The 21,125-nt window shown below is 39.8% G+C and overlaps 2 protein-coding genes and 2 long non-coding RNA genes across 4 annotated transcripts; 2 read left to right on the top strand and 2 right to left on the bottom strand.

Moving 5' to 3' along the window:
• Positions 1 to 1,136: 1,136 nt before the first annotated feature.
• LOC109202531 (uncharacterized) lies at positions 1,137 to 3,793 on the top strand. Its single transcript, XM_019360225.2, has 3 exons — positions 1,137 to 1,449; positions 2,817 to 3,526; positions 3,755 to 3,793. The coding sequence occupies exons 1-3, from the start codon at positions 1,398 to 1,400 to the stop codon at positions 3,791 to 3,793; spliced, it is 801 nt and encodes a 266-aa protein (XP_019215770.1). The 5' UTR covers positions 1,137 to 1,397.
• A 3,977-nt stretch (positions 3,794 to 7,770) lies between these two features.
• LOC109202582 (uncharacterized) lies at positions 7,771 to 8,625 on the bottom strand. Its single transcript, XR_002062518.2, has 3 exons — positions 8,493 to 8,625; positions 8,227 to 8,393; positions 7,771 to 7,809 (listed from the first exon to the last, which is right to left on the bottom strand). It is a non-coding gene; the product is annotated as an uncharacterized LOC109202582 (long non-coding RNA).
• Positions 8,626 to 9,286: 661 nt separating this feature from the next.
• On the top strand, positions 9,287 to 20,390 carry LOC112847073 (uncharacterized). The gene is made up of 3 exons (XR_003220401.1): positions 9,287 to 9,465; positions 10,991 to 11,044; positions 19,431 to 20,390. It is a non-coding gene; the product is annotated as an uncharacterized LOC112847073 (long non-coding RNA).
• LOC109202581 (kallikrein-8-like) lies at positions 10,371 to 12,267 on the bottom strand. The gene is made up of 3 exons (XM_019360350.2): positions 12,194 to 12,267; positions 10,836 to 11,016; positions 10,371 to 10,675 (listed from the first exon to the last, which is right to left on the bottom strand). The coding sequence occupies exons 1-3, from the start codon at positions 12,240 to 12,242 to the stop codon at positions 10,420 to 10,422; spliced, it is 486 nt and encodes a 161-aa protein (XP_019215895.1). The 5' UTR covers positions 12,243 to 12,267; the 3' UTR covers positions 10,371 to 10,419.
• Positions 20,391 to 21,125: the final 735 nt, after the last annotated feature.

Raw genomic sequence — 21,125 nt, 5'->3', positions numbered from 1 at the left:
GGTTGTGTTTGACCTCATCACCAGGATGAGTTGGAAATACTTCAGTTTCCCTCAGGTGGCCTTTTGCTGGTTGGATTGCCACTACAGTCTGTAAACTGTAGAGGTAATGTTGTGAGCTCATTGGATGAACAGTTTCTGAAATACTCAGACCCATCTGGCACCAACAACCACGCGTTCTCTTTCCCCCATTCTGATACTTGGTTTGACTTTCAGCAGGTCATCATGAACATGTCTGTATGCTTAAATAGTTTAATTTGCTGACGTCTGATTGGTTCACTAGATATTTGTGTTTAATGAGCAGGTGAACAGGTGTACCTGGCAAAGTGTCTCTCAGAAACAGTTCACAACTTGCCTTCAACTCATCCATGTTACCTAAAAGGTAAACCTGTTTCTCCACCACCTGTTCAGCTCTGACGATTCAGTAAGGACATCTCTTGGTTTCATCTTCATGTTTCCCTCTCACCACATATCCAAACCGATATCATGACCAGCAGCTGTTACAACTGTGGCTCCAGCAAACATCAGCTGATACTAGAAAGTAAATAAATTCTAACAACAGCTGATCAAGCTTTAACGTGCTGCTGTTGTTTAGCGCGACATCCGCTGGTTTCTGGCTCGAAATGATCGATAAACAAACAAGAGCGAAAAGCCGATCAGCTGATCATTGATCAGTTTCATCATTTAAGTAGCAACAGGAGAGAGAGGGAGAGAGAATGGGAGACGAAGAGGCAGCTGACAGCATAAAGACACAGAATAACTCCAGCTTCGTGTCTTTTTTTTCATTCAAGCTGAAGTCCGGGACAAATCGCGTTCCTTTTCAGCCCAATACAAAACGCGGCTGGCCCGGTGTCCACCACGGGTCTCTCCTCCTCCTCTTTCCCTCATCCACCTGCTGGCCTCTGTGGACGCTCCGCCATAGCCACCACCAAACATCAGTTATTTTTACACATCCGCCAGCATCTGGCCAATCCACCACCTTTCATTTTTTTATACCGTTACAAAAACAACAACAAAAACAAAAAACCCCATCGGCCCATAAAAAACGAAAAATCACCATCGGCCCACGGTATCCCTGATGGCCAGTCCAGCTGTAAATGACCATAAATGAACTGTAAATTACATTGCGGTGAGCTCCATTCATATAGTTCTATCACGTGCACGTGTATACGCACGTTGACAACCGTAACCATAGCGTGCCGAGGGTATATAAACACTGCACAAGGTTCCAATCGTCCCTTTACACTTGCTCGTGGACTTGTTTCGACCTGCTCCAACCTCAGCCTGTGGAAAGCTAAGTTTTGGAAAACATTTTACTGTAAGCGGATTTTACTTGAAAGCGACAACAAGTACTTCATCTGTGGATCGTTTGTACTTGTTTTTGTTTTTCAAGTTTGAAGATGGCTCGCCGTGGACCCCGACTCATCGACAGCCACCTGGACTTCGCTGCAGGTACGTTTGAAAATGTCTTTAAATTTAAATGACTGTAATAATTTAACAAGTTCCAGTGTGAATATCAAGTTTTAACGTGATCAAATATGTGTATTCCAAGATTTTTCCCGGTAAATTGTTTGTATGCTTTAAATTTTCCGGGAGAGGTGTAGAAATTATTAACGGCTGGTGTATGAATTTGAAAAAAAAGGTGTTACTTTGATTTGAAGGCTTAAAATTTGACACTTTTCTTTAAAATGAAATGGTTAAAAATAGCTTAATGGACTAAAATTTGTAAAATGCCTGTGGTAACGGCATCTTCAGGGTGTCATGGCGTCAGAACGCGCAGGTGTAAACACACAGATCCCGGTGACCGGTCCCCTCCTAACATCCTTTTCTTCTCCGGATCAAAGGCTTTATTGACATAAACTATAATTTTTTTCTCTGCTGCAAAACACAAAGATAAAAAAAAATAATAATACAAATAAAATAATATCAAAAAAATATGAAAACAGTAGTAATAATGGTATCTTATCTTACGGTAATGCTTTTAATCTTATTAGATAGCAGAGAGATATATTGTACACAGGGATATTTACACAGGGATAGCATGTTTACCACAGATTAGATGTATCTGTCCTTATGGCAGATACAGTCCTTGTGCACATTTCTAAAAATGTGGATTCTGAGTTAAGAGTTTCTGTTTGTTTGTTTATTTTTCACTTGACCAGCATTTTCAGACATACCTGCAGAGCTTTGTGTGTGTGCAATTTTTACTCTTGCCAAGGAGGTTGTGTTTTTATTAAAAATATATATATATTATTTACATTTAGGACATGAGATTGGTACATGTGGTCTAAATGTTACATTATGGTTTGCATCCACATATTTAACCTCTGAGCTTTTTTCAAAATGTGTGACATCGTGAATTGTAAATAAAACGGGAGAATGAGCTGCATGGTTAGTTATAAATTTACTGTAGTATATTTATATAATAAGTTACTCATGTCCGGCTATTTACAAATCAATACCTATTATCCATTACCTATTCCAACATAGTGTTTGCATAAAGGCTTACAAAGAACAAATAAAACAAATTGAATGTACACAAAATACAATAGTGTCACCTTAAAAGTACACAGAGTGAGCTGACTTGGTGGAGGTTTGGTGGTCTTCTATTAAAAATCTTCACTTAAAGATTTGAACTTAGTTAACTTAGTTGTTTTTTTCTTGCATGAACAAGTAGAAGTGTCATTCAGTCTGACATAAATGTAGCCTAAAATGCTTTTCTCTCATCCTCTGCTCAAACTAACAGATGTAGGTCTGTTGCTTTAACACTGGGTGTCTATTACATTCCTAATTTTATTTTAAAAATTGTTTCCTCACAGGGCGTCTTGACTATGTGGTTGAACGCCCTGCGGAAGAAGGCCTTCCTGAAGTCATCAGGATCCTGGATGACACTGATACCCAGCGTATCAGTGAAGGTGAGTGTGGTGAGTATTTTTTCTCTCTCTCACTCTCCACCTCTTCTGGTGAAGCTCAGGACACTGATACCCAGCGTATCAGTGAAGGTGAGTATCTTGAGTCTTTTTTCTCTCTCTCATCTTTCCCCTCTTCTGGTGAAGCTCAGGACACTGATACCCAGCGTATCAGTGAAGGTGAGTATCTTGAGTCTTTTTTCTCTCTTTCATCCTTCCCCTCTTCTGGTGAAGCTCAGGACACTGATACCCAGCGTATTAGTGAAGGTGAGTATGGTGAGTATTTTTCCCCTCTCTCACCCTCCCCCTCTTTTCATGAAGCACCATATGCTGATGACGGTGAACAGGAAGGTGAGTACCCCCCCTACCTACCTGTAGATGATGAAGAGGTGAGTGAACAGTCTGACGATTCATTTGACTGGAACGAGTTAGTAGAGTGGGGGGATTGGCTTAGCGATGACTCGGGGTACGACACCATGGATGAGAGAGATGATTCCCCTCTCATCCGGGAGCACCCTCCAGAGCCGTTTTGGCACGATTGGCAACCCCCTATTGCTCCAGGTGCTGCCCCATCGGCCAGGCCAACGCCCCACTCTTCCCTCAAGTTGTTGTCCCAGTTGGTGATCCGCCAGCTGCTCCTCCCTCAGCTGCTTCCTCTGCTGCTCCTTCCTCAGCTGCTTCCTCTGCTGCTCTTTCCTCAGCTGCTTCCTCTGCTGCTCCTTCCTCAGCTGCTTCCTCTGCTGCTCCTTCCTCAGCTGCTTCCTCTGCTGCTCCTTCCTCATCTGCTTCCTCTGCTGCTCCTTCCTCATCTGCTTCCTCATCTGCTCCCTCTGCTGCTCCTTCCTCAGGAAAGAGAAGCCGAGAAGACCTCTGCCCCGAAGAGGTAAGTGCAAAGAGGTGCAAGGTAAGTGACACGTTCGATGCCCCTTCAACATCCTCAGGTTCTTTTGGAGTAAGACGTTTCTGGGAGAGGCCTTTTGACTTTTCTCTTGATGACAGTGACTCTGATTAGTTTATGTTAGAACATGTTTTTAAACTTTGTAACTCTTGTATTATTGTATTGTATTGTTATTTTTGTTGATATGTGATATTAATATTACATTGTAACTGAAAGGTAGTTTTGTAGTTGTTATTATTGTTATTAGATGGAGCTAACACCCCACCCAGAAGACAGCCTTACCCCGACCAACCCGATGAGAAGGATGGATGACCAAGTGAAAAACTGGAGAGTGGTGCTGTGTTCCAACTATGTAAGTTATCACCTCACATTGACAACAAACTGTCTTGAAGACTAAACTCTTCCAATAGTTGGTATAAATCATCGTCCTATGTCAGCAGCACTGTAGGTTTAGCTTTATTTATATTTTCATGTGTATACGTTGGGTTTAAAATTGCTTTTTAACAACATACTGTGAAAATGCTGTTTTGTGTTAAAATGACACCTTTCTTGTGTTATTGCTTTGCAGGGAAGCTGAGCGTGGACAGAGCTGCACAGAGGACCAAAGATCCACTCTCAGCACTTCATACCTGACTGGCCACAGCACCACCCTCCTCACCTGGGTGAGGAGGGCCCTGACCCCACCTCCACAGAGGGAGTTGTGAACATGCACTTGTGTGTCGGTGGGTTTAGGAGCCTCCTCACACACACACGGATGAAGACTGTCACTGGAAGATGTCTCCATTGCATCAGCAGGACCTAACCATTTGTAAAATATTGCAGTTTGTGATGTTTTATACATGTTTTTATTGCTTCATTTCAAACTAGGAGATATAAAATAAACCAATTTTCATAATATTTTCTGTATATTTAGTTGTTTTCTTAATGTTATTTGGAACATCATTGCAACCTGTCAGCTTTTTATTGAGGATTTAGAAAGTTGCCGGTGGCCCGAGTGTGTACAGTGGGGTGTTGTTTTTGTCACATGGTGAAAGTGACCTGATGGGGAGCAAAAAGAACAACTGAACAATTTGGGGATTCACAGACTTTGGTAATCGTTAAAAAAAAATGAAGAAAAATTGTTCTGTGTGAACTAAAAGCTCAAGTATAAACCATCCTGACACACTGACACAAATGATCTGCTATCTGTAAGCAGGACAGTGTTTTCATGAGCCTGGTGAAGCTAATTTGCATGAGTTTAACCTCCTGGTCAAAAACTTGCATGACTCAGTTAGCACTGTAACTTTCTCCTGTTTATTTATTAATTTGCTAATTGTAGTAGATTAATACGTTCACCAACTGATTCTTACTCGGCCTGAATGTTTGAATGTTTGCAGTTTCAGGTCCTACTGATCAGTTTTAAGTACTGTAGAAAGTGAGCAGCAATTTAATCAAGTCCTGGGATGAAATGGGACAAAAGGGTAATGTGACAGCCACATTAGTTCCCTTCCCTTGTTTAACAAAGTGTAAGCAGACCGCTTTAACCTGCAATTTACTGCATGTTATTAGGCTGCATGGTACAACCACAGTCTGCTAACCACCCGTGGTGATCGAAGGTTTTGAGGTCTTGCTCGAGCTACTGATGAAGTTTTATCAAAGCTTGTTAAGTTTCCCAACCACATTTCATCCTGATGGTCCAAGGCTTACATCTTTATGCTCACAAACGTACTTCTGTAATTAATCAGTGACCGATTTATTACTTTAAGTTACAGTGTGAGGGGCATTAATGAACATAAATCCGATTTAACTGGATTATGTGTTTAGGTCAAGAGACACAGACCTTCATCTTTCAGAGGCTCTTCTTGAATGTCTAATCACGATGTTTGTGTTTGTCTGCAGCATCACTGCAGCAGAGAGGGTGTAACACAAGGCCACAGTCATGTGGTATTCTTATTCTTATATATGAAAAGGGTTCACAACTGAAAGTAAAACGTAATACAGTTAATGCACATTCATCTTAGTTGACATAAGCATAAAGACAATGTAAATAAGATATGAAAATAGTTTAAAAGTGATTATTTTTCATGTTGCATCAATGGTTGTCATTTTATTGAGGAGAACTGCGATCTGTACAATACTAATCTGTAAAATCTCTGTAAAATCAACAAATCCATTCTTTTCACATTTTTATTGGTTCACTCTTTCACATACTAAAGCCATGCAAGTACACTGGGCGGTTGCTTTTAACAGAATCATTTGATGATTCTGATGAAATGAAGTATTGTTTCAATGAGCTGTGAGCTGTGGCACCAATAAAACTGTCCACATCTGTAAGCTATGTGACACCAACAAAAATGAACACATGAAAATCTAAAAACTAACTAATAAAGGAAATAACTTCTCCACTTTTCTGTTGAGTGACTTTTGTTGTTGTCATTATGTTTGTTTGAACAGATTCTTGCTTTAGCAGTGAAAGGAGTCAGGTAGGGCTCCATCAGGAAGAGGGCCCCAGAGGTCCTATCCCCCCACCCACTTCCCTGGGGCTTGAACATCAGTGGATTTCCACTTAAGCAAAGCCTCATCAAGTTCCTGCAAACAGCACAATACACACACTATCATGTACGGAGCAGAGTGTGGATGCTGTGTCTAAGACCATGATCATTGTGTTTCTACCATCTGGTGCAAGCTTCATCTGTCTCACTGTGTTCTCCTAAAGGCCAAGACAGCAGGACAGTGAAATCAATCCCACTTATAGGTGCCAGAAATCAGTGGATATGAGATTAATGGTGGTAATCAGGTTATACAGTAGTTGTCTTCTCAGCAGGTGGGAAACATCTCTCTTTATTTGTTTATGTACATGTGTGTATCAGAAATCTATTTTCCTGTACAGCTCAGGTTTAAGGCACATTGTTGATCTAATCTAAAGAAGATCAGTGCCTTTTTAGAGTCAGTGAAAATACTGACATAGGTGACGTTAACCCTTGACTAAGAGTTTTTTAGTCAATTGTTAATGGGAAACACATTTCCACACCACCATCTTCTAAGTTGTGATGCTACATGTGCAGCAGCAAACGTCCAATTAGTACCGATCAGAAGGTCGGAGGTTCGATCGCTGCCTGATCCGGTCTGTATCTCAAAGTATCCTTGGACACGATACTGAACCCCAAACTGCTGAGTATGAGTGTTAGATAGAAAGAACTTAGGTACAGAAAAGTGCTTGTATGAATGGGTGAATGAGGTGTATAAAGCGCTTGAGTAGAAAAGTGCTATTTAAGAACAAGGATGTGCAAGAATTTGCTAGACATGCTCTTCTTTTTCCAAAACTAAAAATGTTATTTCAAATTTGGCAGCCCGTGTGTTAAAGAGACTGAAGAGTAACTAAAGTGCAAAGTCCAAGAATACAGCCAAACTCAGGAGATCAGTTAGGAGCACAACTGAGCAAAGGTGATTCAAAAAAATGGAGAGAAACTCTGCCATGCAGTGATATGCTGAGCAGACTGGTTTACAGCCACAAGAGAGACTCAGCGTTCACAGGTCATAAAATCTTCAGGGAGCAAAGCTCCCAGAGAAACTATAATGCAATCCACAGATACAATACAGTCAATAAACTCCAAGTGAAATGTTAAACAGTAGGAGTGCATGGATAGCTTTTTGTACAGCTCTTTCTTCGTATCCTTTTTTCCCGATTCTAAAGTCTCTTCAGAGGCTTTGCAATTTGTCAAACAGCAGCTGGTAAAAAGGCTTTTGCAGTGAGGCACGGAGCCTGTTCAAACCAGATTATGCTTGATTTGATGACTGCAGAGAACTTGGGGCTGACAGCTCAGATTAGGATCGGTTCTCCCTTGAAAAGGCATTAGTGTGTTCTGTCATGGCAGGATTTCTGTTCAATGTGCACAGACAGTTAGTTAGGGCACCAAAGACACCTTAACCTGAGGAATCATTACGTGACAGCCAAAGCATCTGAGCAGTCTTATTCCTTCATCTGAACCAAATTACTCAGATTCACAGATGTCGTGCACAGCAGACCTGCAATACAACACTGAGTAACAGGAGTTACGCCTGCGTTTGACAGGTCAAAATGTCACAGGGAGCATTTCAGTTAAGTTTCATTCCCCTCCAGAAATCACTTCATGCATAATTAACAGGAACCTTTGAGTAATGAAAGCACTTAAATGAGCCTTTCCTTACCATATTCCACTTTGCCACCAAGTTTTATGATGAGAAGGGTTTTTTCTACTTCTGTTGTGTTTTTTTTATATTGTTATTATTATTATTTCTGTTGTAATTTGTGTTTGTTTTTTGTTTGTTTTTTGTTCAGTTTTTCAGCTTTGTGGCATTTTTTTCTATTTCTATTGTGTTTTATTCAACTTCCGTTACGTTTTGCATGCTTTTGCAAAGCTAAACTCTAAAAGATTATTTATTTCAGCTTGTTTACATCCACACCTTACAGCTTTTTATGGGTTGATAGTTTTCCTGATCCAATCTGCATACTCAGGATCACAGAGGTCCATGAAGGCAGCCGGTGCTCTGCATACAAAGTCCGGATCTCCCACAAAAGAAGAGACCCCATAAATCCTGCCATTATGAACCACTCCTCCACCAGAGTCTCCCTGCAAGACAGAAATACAGTTTCCCAGTTTAATGAAATCTTTCTGTATTTTGAATGGTTAATAAATACAGCTGTGAGCTGAGGGATCATGCACACTCACTCGGCATATATCTTTCCCAGGACTTTGTCCACAGAACCAGTGTTGATAGCTCTTGACTCGGTGGACCTCGGGGAATTTTTTCTGTAAAATATCATTGAGCTCTGTACAGCTGACAACCTCAGTCTCTGCACAGTGAAGAGAGGGTGATCTACCAGGTTCTAGAAAAAAGGGACAAATTAGTTCCGCTTAAAGCACTTTTTAAAAAAATGATGCAGATTTGTATTTTATGCAGAAATGCAGCAGAAAGAAATAAAATGGTCTGAGCTCACAGGAAAAGCTTGTTTTTACTTTGAACACATTAGAAATGAAGCAAAATACAATTTCAGTACAAATATCTGCAACATCTCTTTACTAATAAAGTAACAGTTTGGGGGTTTGTTTTTTCTTAATACAACAAATTTGTTAAAAATCATCTTACTTCTTTTCTCATTAGCTAGTCCGGTGATGGCACCATAACCTGCGATCTCAACTCTGGAATGACACAAGAAGTGTTTGGACGCTTTTCTCTCCTTTTTTTTGTCAGTTACATACAAATACATATATACTGATTGTTTTGCACGTTAACTTTGAAATGTTGCCCTGAGGCCTGTACTATGAAGCAGGATCTCATCTCTTCAGGTAACTTCAGAGTTCTATATGAAGGATTTTGACTTCTTACCAGAGAAAATTGTAAGATTAACCCTGACCTGCTGTTATATTAGTTATGTCCTTTATACAGTTTTAGTCACCACTTTATCATCATGTGCCACACCTGGCTAGCATGCTTGCACTGTGCTTGCTCAACGCAGTGGGAAACCATTCAAGCTCACTGCAGCACATGCTACTTCCTGTTTTAAAGGGCCTTGTAGCAGCCCTTGTTACATGCGTGGGCACGGAGCATGAAGCAGAAAGCACAGCTTAAAAGAGAAGTTGATATACCCGGCGGCGTGACACTGACTGGTGTTTTACGTTTTCTCAAGCCAGCTAACACAAAGTAAGCCAAGCCTTGTTGAATTTTCTTTGTACTATATCCCTCTGGTTAGGTTCAAGCTTAGAGATCATTTGTCCAGAAAAGCAGCATCACCATTCCTGGAAGATCCCTTGAAACTTTCAACTTTAGACCCTCCTACTGTACTACATGGACAGTGGGAGGGGCTAAAATTCTTCAATAGCATTTTTTCATAGATATTTTTCAGTTTGCAGCCTGTTTAAATTCTGTTGTTATATTAAGTTTTATTTTCTCTTACACTAATAAACAACACAAAGTTTGTAGCTGACAGAATAAAAGCTGAAACTGTCTTTCAAACATTAATTAAATGAAATACTTGATTAATGATCCATCAGATTCTCCTGTGTAATGACAGGCCGTGATATCAGTCAGGATTTTTGCTGTTTTTCTTGCTTGTCTTCAAATGGGCTAGACTTTATTGATATAGATTTCATCCAGTCTTATTGAACAAAGGTTCTGAAGTTCTTGCACATTCATATAGTGCTTTTACTACTAAGCTACCCTACAGCAATTTTCCACTCACACACACACACACACACACACACACACACACACACACACACACACAACACTGATTTTTCTGCAGCAGCTGTTACCTTCAGTCTGTATTGTGCATTTAAACCCTTCATATTTTTCTAATATTACAGTTTTATCTTCCTTTTTAAAACCTGCATTGCCAGTATAGTTTAGCCACATCCATTAGGATTCAAAGCCCTGGTTAACTTGATAACCAGGGCTTTGAATTGATAAGCAGCTTCCTGTGAGTACTTATCCGGATTCCCACTGTTGTGTTAAGATAAAGGAAAGATCTTCTACATATGCTGAACTCACTTCACAGCACAGAGCTCAGGTCAAGAAGAAACTTTAAGAAAAAAACTTCAAAGCAAGAAACTTAGAGTCGCGGGAATATAAATGTATCATTTCAATCTGAAACTGAAGTTAGCACGACGGGTCAGTATCTGTCAGAACACATGAACCTGAAGCAGAAACATCCACAACTCGCCTTTTAGGAGGTTCATCACAGTCAGGTAGTTTTATAGGTTGGACATCAGAGCTGCTAGGTAGCTGCAGCAGCATGATGTCATGAACTCTGCCTGTGCTGGTGTCTTTGTCTGTATAGATCTCAGCTTCTGCTGTTATCTGCACTTCTTGCTCCGGACCCCCTTGATGCACACTTAGATTTGCAAACATGATCCTGCATGTGCACAGCAAACATAAAACTTGATTACTGATGGTCACCATATTCTATTTCTCATCTTGTCTGAATGTATTTTACTTTTTACTGAATAGCAAAAACATGGCTACTAGACATTCCTTGGGTTCACAAGTTTTAGTTGCTGCTCTGATCTCCTCACCCTCCTGGCTTCAGACAGTGAGCTGCAGTCAGAATCCAGCGGTCACTGATCAAAGAGCCTCCACACAAGCTGGAAGGTCCATGTGGATAAACTGCTCTGAGCTGTACATGATACTGTCGCTCACATTCATCACCTCCAATGATTCTCTTTTGCAGAGCCACCTCTGTGTTCACCGTCACACCTGAAAGAGGAATCCCCCGCCCCACCAGGTCACTGCCAGTTTTTCTTTGTACCTGTAAAATGTCTGCTCTCAGACGTAAGGCAGAACCACGCAGTAAGCACCAGAGCCATTAAATATAGATACTGTAGCTGAACACTCACTGATACACAGAGAAAAGAGAAGAGGCACCACACATAGTGTTGCTGCCATTCACTCTCTAATGACTGCCTTTCAGTTTGAATATTGGACACTGCATAGTCACATACTGTCATTATGAAGCTTTATCAGCTGCAAATGCAAAGCTCCACACATTTATGCAAAGTTACTTATCGTCTCTTTTTGCTTTTGTCTTTCATAAAGTGACAGAAGGGAAATGAAGGTAAAATGTTTCTATAGAGAAAGTGCTTCAAAATAATAATCAACAAAAAATAAATACAAACATTAAAAGACTATAATAATATCCACTACCTAAAATCAAGCCTGTACAAATTAGTAGAGCTGCTCTTTAAAATGTTCAGACCGCAGAGATCAAATATAATATTAGTGCATTCCATAGATTAGGAGCCACAACCTTGAAGACACACTTAGTCTCTTTTCGTTTTCAGCCTAGAACGAGGAACCACCAGCAGGTTTCTGTCAGAAGACCTCAGTGACCTTATAGATGGAAGCAAATGAAGTTTGATCTCAGCTTCATGCTCTTGTTCTGCTCGTGCACTCACTGATTTGAATTACATGTTCTACATGCTTCAGTGTATCTCACTGTCAGTTTGTCAGTTTGTGACATTAATTCAGAGGAATATGGTGTAAACCAATGATTTATAAACCTAAAACAGGCCATGATCACTAACCAATGCTAACTTTGAGACGCAATGCAGAACATATTGTGCCCTCTGTGTGGCTAATGGAGCTCTTAAGAGTAGAAGAGCAAAACAAAAGAAAAAAACACTTCACTCATGAGACTCCGACTGAGTGCTGACAGAGAGCGAGTGGGTTACCTCTGTGTGACTTCAAGCTGCAGAGGGTAAGGCTCTGACTGTGCTCTGCGTATATGTGCCGAACAGCAATTCTGAATACCCACGTGCACAGTTTCTGAGAGGTTTGGCATAACTCGATGCATTTAATCATTTTCATATTATACAGACAGAATTATGCAGTAAGAACCAGCAGTTAAATATAGAAACTGATGTTGAATACTCACTGATACACAGAGGCAAGAGAAGAGGCACCAGACACAGTGTTCCTGCCATTCACCCTCTAACAACTGCCTTTCTGTCTGAATGGTGACCATTGTATAGTCACCAGTGTCATTATGAAGCCTTATCATCTGACTCCACACATTTGTGCAAAGTTACTCATCAGCAGTTTTTGCTTTTGCCTTTCATAAAGTGGTTGGAGGGAAATGAAGCTGAGAAATGAAACTTTGAGTATTGTGTAAACCGTTGATTTATTACCCTGAATATATATAGAAGATATACAGTATGAACTGACCATAAATGTACTTTGGTCAAGACCTGAATTAAGTTTCATCCAAAGGCTTGTGGCTCAAATTTGAGCCGGGCCTGAAAGCTTCAGCAGAAAGACGCTGAGGGTCCTGTCACTGTTGTTGATGTCTCTGTCCTGAAAGATCACAGACTGCCCTGTGATTTGTGGTGTTTCTTGTGGACTCGTAAAAGGATTTATTTATATGATATAGTCTTCACAGATATCAGATCTCAGGCCAGCGTGAAAGAATTGTGTTTCATCATATAATTACAGTTCCTGATAGTTGGACCAATCAAAGCCAAATGAACTGAAGCTGTTCTGGTGATGGCCCAACATCATCATCTGTACCTCAGCAAACTGTCTCTGTTCTCTGCACATAAACTAAAAATATGACTATATTGTCATGAAAATGTACTAAAGGAATTAACAGTGCCCTATGTCTCCATGTGACTATTATGTTATTTTACTATATTATTATATTATTTCAATTTCATTTTTATTTATACAGAAAAAGAATCACAACAACAGTTGTCTCAAGGCGCTTTATAAGGTAGACCTACAATAATACATACAGAGAAAAACCCAACAATCATATAACCCCCTATGAGCAAGCACTGTGGCGACAGTGGGAAGGAAAAACTCCCTTTTAACAGGAAGAAACCTCCAGCAGAACCAGGCTCAGGGAGGGGCGGGGCCATCTGCTGCGACCGGTTGGGGTGAGAGAAGGAAGACAGGATAAAGACATGCTGTGGAAGAGAGACAGAGATTAATAACAGATATGATTCAGTGCACAGAGGTCTATTAACACATAGTGAGTGAGAAAGGTGACTGAAGAAGAAATACTCAGTGCATCATGGGAATCCCCCAGCAGCCCACCCCATTGCAGCATGACTAAGGGAGGATTCAGGGTCACCTGGTGCAGCTCTAATTATATGCTAAGGAAAGTTTTAAGCCTAATCTTAAAAGTAGAGATAGTGTCTGTCTCCTGAATCCAAACTGGAAGCTGGTTCAATAGAAGAGGGGCCTGAAAATTGAAGGCTCTGCCTCCCATTCTACTTTTAAATACTCCAGGAACAGCAAGTAGGCCTGCAGAGCGAGAGCGAAGTGCTCTAATAGGGTGATATGGTACTACAAGGTCATTAAGATAAGATGGGGCCTGATTATTTAAGACCTTGTATGTGAGGAGCAGGATTTTGAATTCAATTCTGGATTTAACAGGGAGCCAATGAAGGGAAGCCAAAACAGGAGAAATATGCTCTCTCTTTCTAGTCCCTGTCAGTACTCTTGCTGCAGCATTTTGGATTAACTGAAGGCTTTTCAGGGACTTTTTAGGACATCCTGATAATAATGAATTACAGTAGTCCAGCCTGGAAGTAATAAATGCAGCGTCACTCTGAGACGGGATATTTCTAATTTTAGAGATGTTGCTCAAATGGAAGAAAGCAGTCTTACATATTGGTTTAATATGTGCATTGAAGGACATATTCTGGTCAAAAAATCACAGCGTTACTGGAGGCCAAGGTAATGCCATCCAGATTAAGAATCTGGTTAGACACCATATTTCTAAGATTTTCAGAGCCGAGTACAATAACCTCAGTTTTATCTGAATTTAAAAGCAGAAATTAGAGGTCATCCAGGTGTTTATGGCTTTAAGACATTCATGTAGTTTAACTAATTGGTGTGTGTTATCTGGCTTAGCTAAGCTAAGGTAGCAAATTCCTAAAAATACAGTGAGTGAAAGAGAGTGTGCTTCAGATGAAGCAAGTGAAGATTAAACTATGAAATAAGAAGTTATCTATAAGTTTTTAATTATTTTGGCTATCCAGATAAGCTACACAAAAACACAACCATGTGTTGGAACAGGAAGTGATAGGAAGTGAGAACAATGACCTTAGGACAGGTGAGATTGGTCAATGGTAGAGCTATTTTCCTGAAATTACGCATGTTACGGTTGCCAACGTGCGTGTGCGTGCACGTGATAGAACTATATGAATGGAGGCCAGCGCAGCTTAATTTACAGTTAATTTATGATCATTTATAGTTACTGCCTTTGTCACCCTTTATGTGGGATGTATAATAACCATGTAGGCATGTAGGTATATCCAGAAATAAACATCGATATTAGAAAGCAGCAAGTCAGTAACTGAGATGTTTGCTTGAGTGAATAACATTAGCATATAGCTCATGCTAATATTACATCTTCACATTTTTCTTTTCAAAGGTAACAATAGCTTAGCGTTCTTGCTACTCACCATGCTGTAACACAGGTATATGTTAGCAATGAAAACGTTTAGCAAATGTTTTTTAATAAAGGCTATCGTGCTAATTAGCCTTAGGATTGGTTGAGGTCTGTGCAAGCCTTTGGCACGAAAATCAGTCTTGTAAATCTCACTTTTTTCCAGGTGAGCCTATAGCACATTTGTTAACTGTCAGTCCTGACTGTACAGCTTCTAATCAGAAATAATTACATTTTGTTCCTGTTTTTTTTTCTTTTGTTTGTTTTGTTTTTTGCTTGTTAATCTTTTTCTGTCAACAGGATAGCTGGAAAAGTTTTAAATGACTCCTGTTAAAATGTTGTAGGGCTGTAGAGTGGGGTCATGTTAACAATCCATTAAAATTTGTGGTCTTCAAGGTCAACTTTATGATTTATTGGGTGAAAATTGACAAAAAGCTTTAGAACTTAGAAACTATCATACCTACAACTGTGCTGTGTATATGGCATAACATATAGCAGGAACCTATAAAGGTAACTGACCTTTGACCTCTCCTTCAAGAAGGTATTTGTAATGTCTACAGTGATTAGACATACTTAGTAAAAACAGTGTGGGGCACAGAATATTTTTGTGGGCCAGTGTTGAACATGTCAGTAACACTGAGGGTTACACACACTTTGCCAGGTACACCTGTTCACCTGCTCGTTAAACACAAATATCTAGTGAACCAATCAGATGTCAGCAAATTGAAGTATTTAAGCATACAGACATGTTCATGATGACCTGCTGAAGGTCAAACCAAGTATCAGAATGGGGGAAAGAGAACGCATGGTTGTTGGTGCCAGATGGGTCTGAGTATTTCAGAAACTGTTCATCCAATGAGCTCACAACATTACCTCTACAGTTTACAGACTGTAGTGGCAATCCAACCAGCAAAAGGCCACCTGAGGGAAACTGAAGTATTTCCAACTCCTCCTGGTGATGAGGTCAAATACGGCCACTACTTTTAACACTTTTTGTGGTAACTTGTTTTTAATTTTGCTGCATACAAGTTGAATGTAACTAAATCACATGACCTTTTATCGTCCTTGAACTTATTTCTAGTACAACATTTAATATAAACACTGTATTTTTATTTAAAAAATAATTATTAAAAACACTCCTTTTAATGTGTTAAAATCAGCCCAACTGTTATTTTAAAATGTAAATAAAGTATATCAGCCAACATACTGGACACTGTTCTGCTGAACAACACACATATTACCAATATTGTAGCTGGTGTTATTTAATAATAAATATTATATAATATATAATAATAAATATTTTCAGAATTAAAGTTTATATTTTTATTTGTCACACTATCTAAAACTTTATTAACCTTACAATAAAACAAAGTCTCAGATTTAATTATTCTGAAACTAAGTTTAAGCTTCTCATAACTTTGTATTGCAAGTTACATTACTGATATAATAAATATAAAATGTTTTTATTGTTCATCCACAAGTGCAGTCTCTGGCTCAAATAACACAGAAGCTTGGTGTGTTCTAATATCTTTAAGGATGGTTTGTTTGTCAGTCCAGGCAGTGTTTGACTTTTTGTGGAAAAACTTGCGCTACATTGAGTATATTCAGTATATCGCACACTGTGAACCCTCCAGTGTGAGCCGGAGGCCACCGGCTGATGGCTAACCAAGCCTGATAGAACTCCGCCTTCAGTTTAATGGCTTCCTTCTGGGAGATTGCCACCACGACAGGCACCAAGCACCTTGCTGCCACAGCTCCTTACAGCAGGCTCAGCTATGGAGGTGCAGAACATTGTCCATTCTGACTCAGTGTCCAAAGCCTCCCTCAGAATGCTGTCGAAGTGGCAGTTTAAGGGGTGTCCAGCATCCGCCCCCCGCCACCTGACCCAACACACCATCAGGTAATCATCAGTTGATAGCTCAGCTCTGTTCTTCACCTGAGTGTCCATAAGATACAGTTGCAGATACCCAAGCTGTCTACTGAGGTCAGTATCTCTCAAGTAAAGTAAAAAGCAAGGAGAGAGAGGAAAACCAGCAAATTATTTAGAAGCTGATTTGATTCATAATGGGTGTGCAACCATTATAACCTACAACACAGAACATCAATGTACTTCTCATACAACTAAAATAAACTACTGCATATAGTACTTATTTATAAAAAATATAGTCATTTAAAAACACCATCTACTACTACAGTTGAAACCAGATGTTTACACTTAAAAAAAACCCAAAACATTTTTTTCTTTACCGTCAAACATCAGATAAGAGTAAACTTTTTTGTTTTAGATTAATCAATGTTAACATATTCTTTGTATTCATGAATTATCAGGATAAAGAGTGAAAACTATGTATTTTCTTTTATTACTTTCATCAAAGTCAGAAGTATACATACACTAAGTTTACTGTGTCTTTAAACAAAAGGAAAACTCCAGATATTTTCTATTTTTAGCTTGAAATGGTTCGATAGGTTAATTAAGTCCATTTGAGTTCATTTGTGGCACACCTGTGGATGCATTGAAAACCACACCCCAAACACAGAGCCTCCTTCTTTGACATCATAGGAAAATCACCAGAAATCAACCAAGACATCAGGAAATTAATTGTAGACTCCACAAGTGTGGCTCATCGTTAGGTGCAATTTCCAGATGCCTGAAGGTCCCACATTCATCCATTCAGACAATAATAGGTGAGAATAAAAAGTACAGGAATGTACAACCATCATACCGCTCAGGAAGGAGACCTTCAAACCTGACCCAGTTACACCAGTTCTGTCAAGAGGAGTGGGCCAAGATTCCAGCAAACTATTGCAGAAAGCTTGTGGAAGGACACCTGAAGCATTTGGCCCAAGTGGAACAGTTTCGGGGCAATTTTACCAAATAATAAGGAAGTGTATGCATACTTCTGACTTTGATGAAAGTTGAAAGAAACAAAAAACAAACAAAGTTCTCTCTTTATTTTGAATGTGTAAACAGATTCTACAAAAAGATGTAAACACAAATCATCCAAAGCAAAATAGTCAGTTCCCTTTGGGCATGTCATGTTCTAGTAGGAAGATTACACTATGAAATAACAAGTTATCTATAAGGTTATAATTAAACTGCTGCACAGATAAGCTACACAAAAACACCACTATGTGTTGGAACAGGAAGTGATACTCTACCGCAGAGAGAGCGAACACCAACTGGATGGCGCTGTAGTCTGCACTATAGCTTTTTATTATTTATTCACTAATGAAAAAGCACACATATTGCAGCTCTTCCTTTTTGCTTACTGGATCTAGAACACCATTTAGATCATAACAGCTCCTGATCAGGATGAATTTCATTTTCAAATTAAATTTCATGTCCCAGTTTCACAATTTTGTGACATAATATTTCAAAGCTTGCTTATGGGCTTGTTTTGGAGCAGACCAACAGTCAGGCTCGTCTTCACCCTTACTGTCAGACTCTGAATTGATGGTTCTGCTATATCTCACCTGGCTGAGTGGGGACACAGAGTTCCCACTGCAGGAGCTTGGGTTTGAGTCTGGCCTCGACCATTTCCTGTGTGCCATACCGCTTCACTCTCTCCCCACCTTCCTGTCTGCTGTCTGGCAAAAGGCCTCATGTTCTGAAATCTCTTCCTCTCCATCATCTTCCAAATCTCTTTGAGTTTCTTTGAGCAGAGATTCTTTTGCAGCTGTGACAAAATATAGAACGGTTTCTGCAACCAGGGGAGTAAAATGTGCTGCAGTGTGAGGGCGCACAGGTGTAGGTGCTTGAAAAGTAACAATGTTGGAACCGTGTGCAGGAATGACAGATGACAGAAGAACACACACATGCAGGCACCGCTTCAGAGTACTCTCTAAGGAGACTCAAACTACTTATGCACCACTTAGCATGCAGCTTTTAGTCTTTCTGAGAAAAAATCTCACTCTGTGAACATGACATTTGCTTCAGCCATGTTCATGAAGCCCATTCTCACTGTGACTCGGGTTGAACTGCATTTTCTGTCTTAGTTATTGCTAAGGAGGAAGGTGAAATGCACTGGCTGATGGTCGTAAAGTGACTGCCTCATTCAGTTAAAAAGTCTGGTCTGAACATGGACTGTTAATCAGTGGCCCCTCCATTTTTACTTACAGCTATTCACAGAGGCAGAAAGATGAGAGAGCAAAGCAAAGAGCCTGCTGTGTTTGTATGAATTTCTGTTTTTGAACACTTTGTTTGCATTTCTGAATCAGAATTAAATGTCTAAAGAAACACAGCTTTTTAAAATCGCTTTGTGCAAAATATAACAAATTTACAACTACATTGCCCATTGTGTTATTAAAACAGACACTGTGATAGCACTATCCCTGTACTTTGTTATACAGTACTTCTTACCACCAATTTGTCTTGAGGACTCAAATTTAAGTGCACAAAAAGTAAAAAAAAAAATGAACCTATGGTAATGGCACTTATTTAAAGCGATGGTTTTCCAAAGCTGCTGCTATGAGTAATGGCTCCAGAGATTCAGGTGCTTAGCTGTTTGTTAATTTGTGCACTCCCCGCAAAGGTATTAACAACTGATTAGTGTAATGGGAAATTTTAAGACTCTTTGTGAAGCTGACCTGACTCAGTGAAAGGCTCCATATTTTGTCATGTTTTGTCATTCTGTCTTCATGCACTCAGAAAATATTTATGCTGAATGCTGATTTTAATTGAATTCGTGTCAACTTTCTGTGTCTTTGTTTTTTTCAGTAAGTCCCGCGTAAAACATGAAGTTTAATGGAATCTGGCCAAATGAAATGTACTTGATTGGTATGTATTCACTTTATTCTGAGCAAATCTTCCTAATAATTTGAATAAATAAACAGATTTTATTTATTTCAGTTGCATTAAAGTATTGTTTTGTGTTATGATGGCAAAGAATAATCTTTCAGGTATACCCCACGATCATGCATCAGTTATCTTTCGCACACAGTGTTCTGACCGTATTCTGTGATCGTGGCAGTGACGTGTAAATATTGGAGGTTAGCGTCCCGCTTTGTAAAAAAGCACGTGGACCTGCTGGTAATTTGAACCAATGCAAAGTCAAATAAAAGTCACAGAGAAAACCTGATTTATTTCAGATTTCCACAACATTCGCTGCTCAGCTACGAGAGAGGATAATACAGGATGTGATTAAGCCGAGCATAACCATTATAATATAATGTATATATAAAACATCTAAAATTGTTTCTGGAACTAGGGTTGGGGTTTGTATTGGTTAAGAGAGTTGCTAATACGTCGTGTCTGCAGGGTCCTCGAAATTCCGACAAAAACAGAAGGAAAGAAAAAAAAAGAAACACGGGCGCGTGTGTGCGCGCGCGTGGGTATTGTAGGTGGAGGCTGTTCTTACAAACCCCCTCAGCTCACAGAGCTCTGAGACAGTCTCCGCTGTGCACGGCTCCGAGTGAGTCTGTTCTCAGCTGAAGTGCAGACCGGTGAAAAACAGTGAGCGGATAGTTGTAAGTATTTTTTTCCCTTCGTCATGTCTTTACTCTCTGTTTAAAGTGTGCAGGACAGCCTTTTTAATCCACGCTGCCGCTAACACGAGCCTGTGAAAATGAAGCGTCGTTAAGTTTGTCTTACTTAATAACATAAACTTGATGCCTTGTCCAAACAAAAGCAGCCATTGCCGTCAGCTGGCTGCATTTTTATTTGCATAATTCACCTGTGATAGCGGACAGCACACAGTCATAAACTCGTGCTTACATGTAAATACATCAGGTGAAGGTGGCTGGTGTCCGTGTTTAGGTTCACTTTAGCAGTCTGTGCTTTGTGTTGCTTCTGTTTTGTCCTAGTTGTTGCTGCGTATTGGTGGGATTTATTCTAATCTCTAATACTGTTTATTAATGTGAGATATATTTCGCGTCGTGTCTCTGGAGGTGCAGCAAGCCAAAAACATTATCAGTCATGGTGCTCATCTGTCTGCTGCTGATACAGAACTCCTGGAATTACTGTAAAAATTAGGATTTTTGTGTATGTGGCTTTTAAAAATGATACAGGTGGAAGTGGAGGCCTCGATTTACTCTAAAGGGTCACACATACAAAAAAAGACACTGGAATAGAAACTGGATAAAGAAATTGAACTCAAACTAAAAACGAAAAATGCAGAATTAAGAGGAATAGGAGTCACAAGAGAAGAAATGAGGAGAGAGTGAGATGAAGAAGGGTGACATGCGGTGTAGGGGATAGAAGAGGAGATGAGGGGAAAACAACAACAGGGTAGAGAGGAAATAAAGATGAGGAAAGAAGAGGAAGGAATATGAAATCTGCTCCACTATCACTGATAAGGTTTAGAACACTGTTATTGAAGCCCTGCTGCTTGAATTAATGGACTGCCGTGAAACAGGTAAAAAAATAATTAACCTCTACGTGACCCTTTGTTTTCTCTTTCTTTCACTGTCCGAG

Source organism: Oreochromis niloticus, linkage group LG6 (genome assembly GCF_001858045.2).
Source record: "Oreochromis niloticus isolate F11D_XX linkage group LG6, O_niloticus_UMD_NMBU, whole genome shotgun sequence".
NCBI lineage: Eukaryota > Metazoa > Chordata > Actinopteri > Cichliformes > Cichlidae > Oreochromis > Oreochromis niloticus.
Note: the sequence above shows the minus strand (reverse complement) of the source record. Positions and strands in the feature narration are given on the sequence as shown.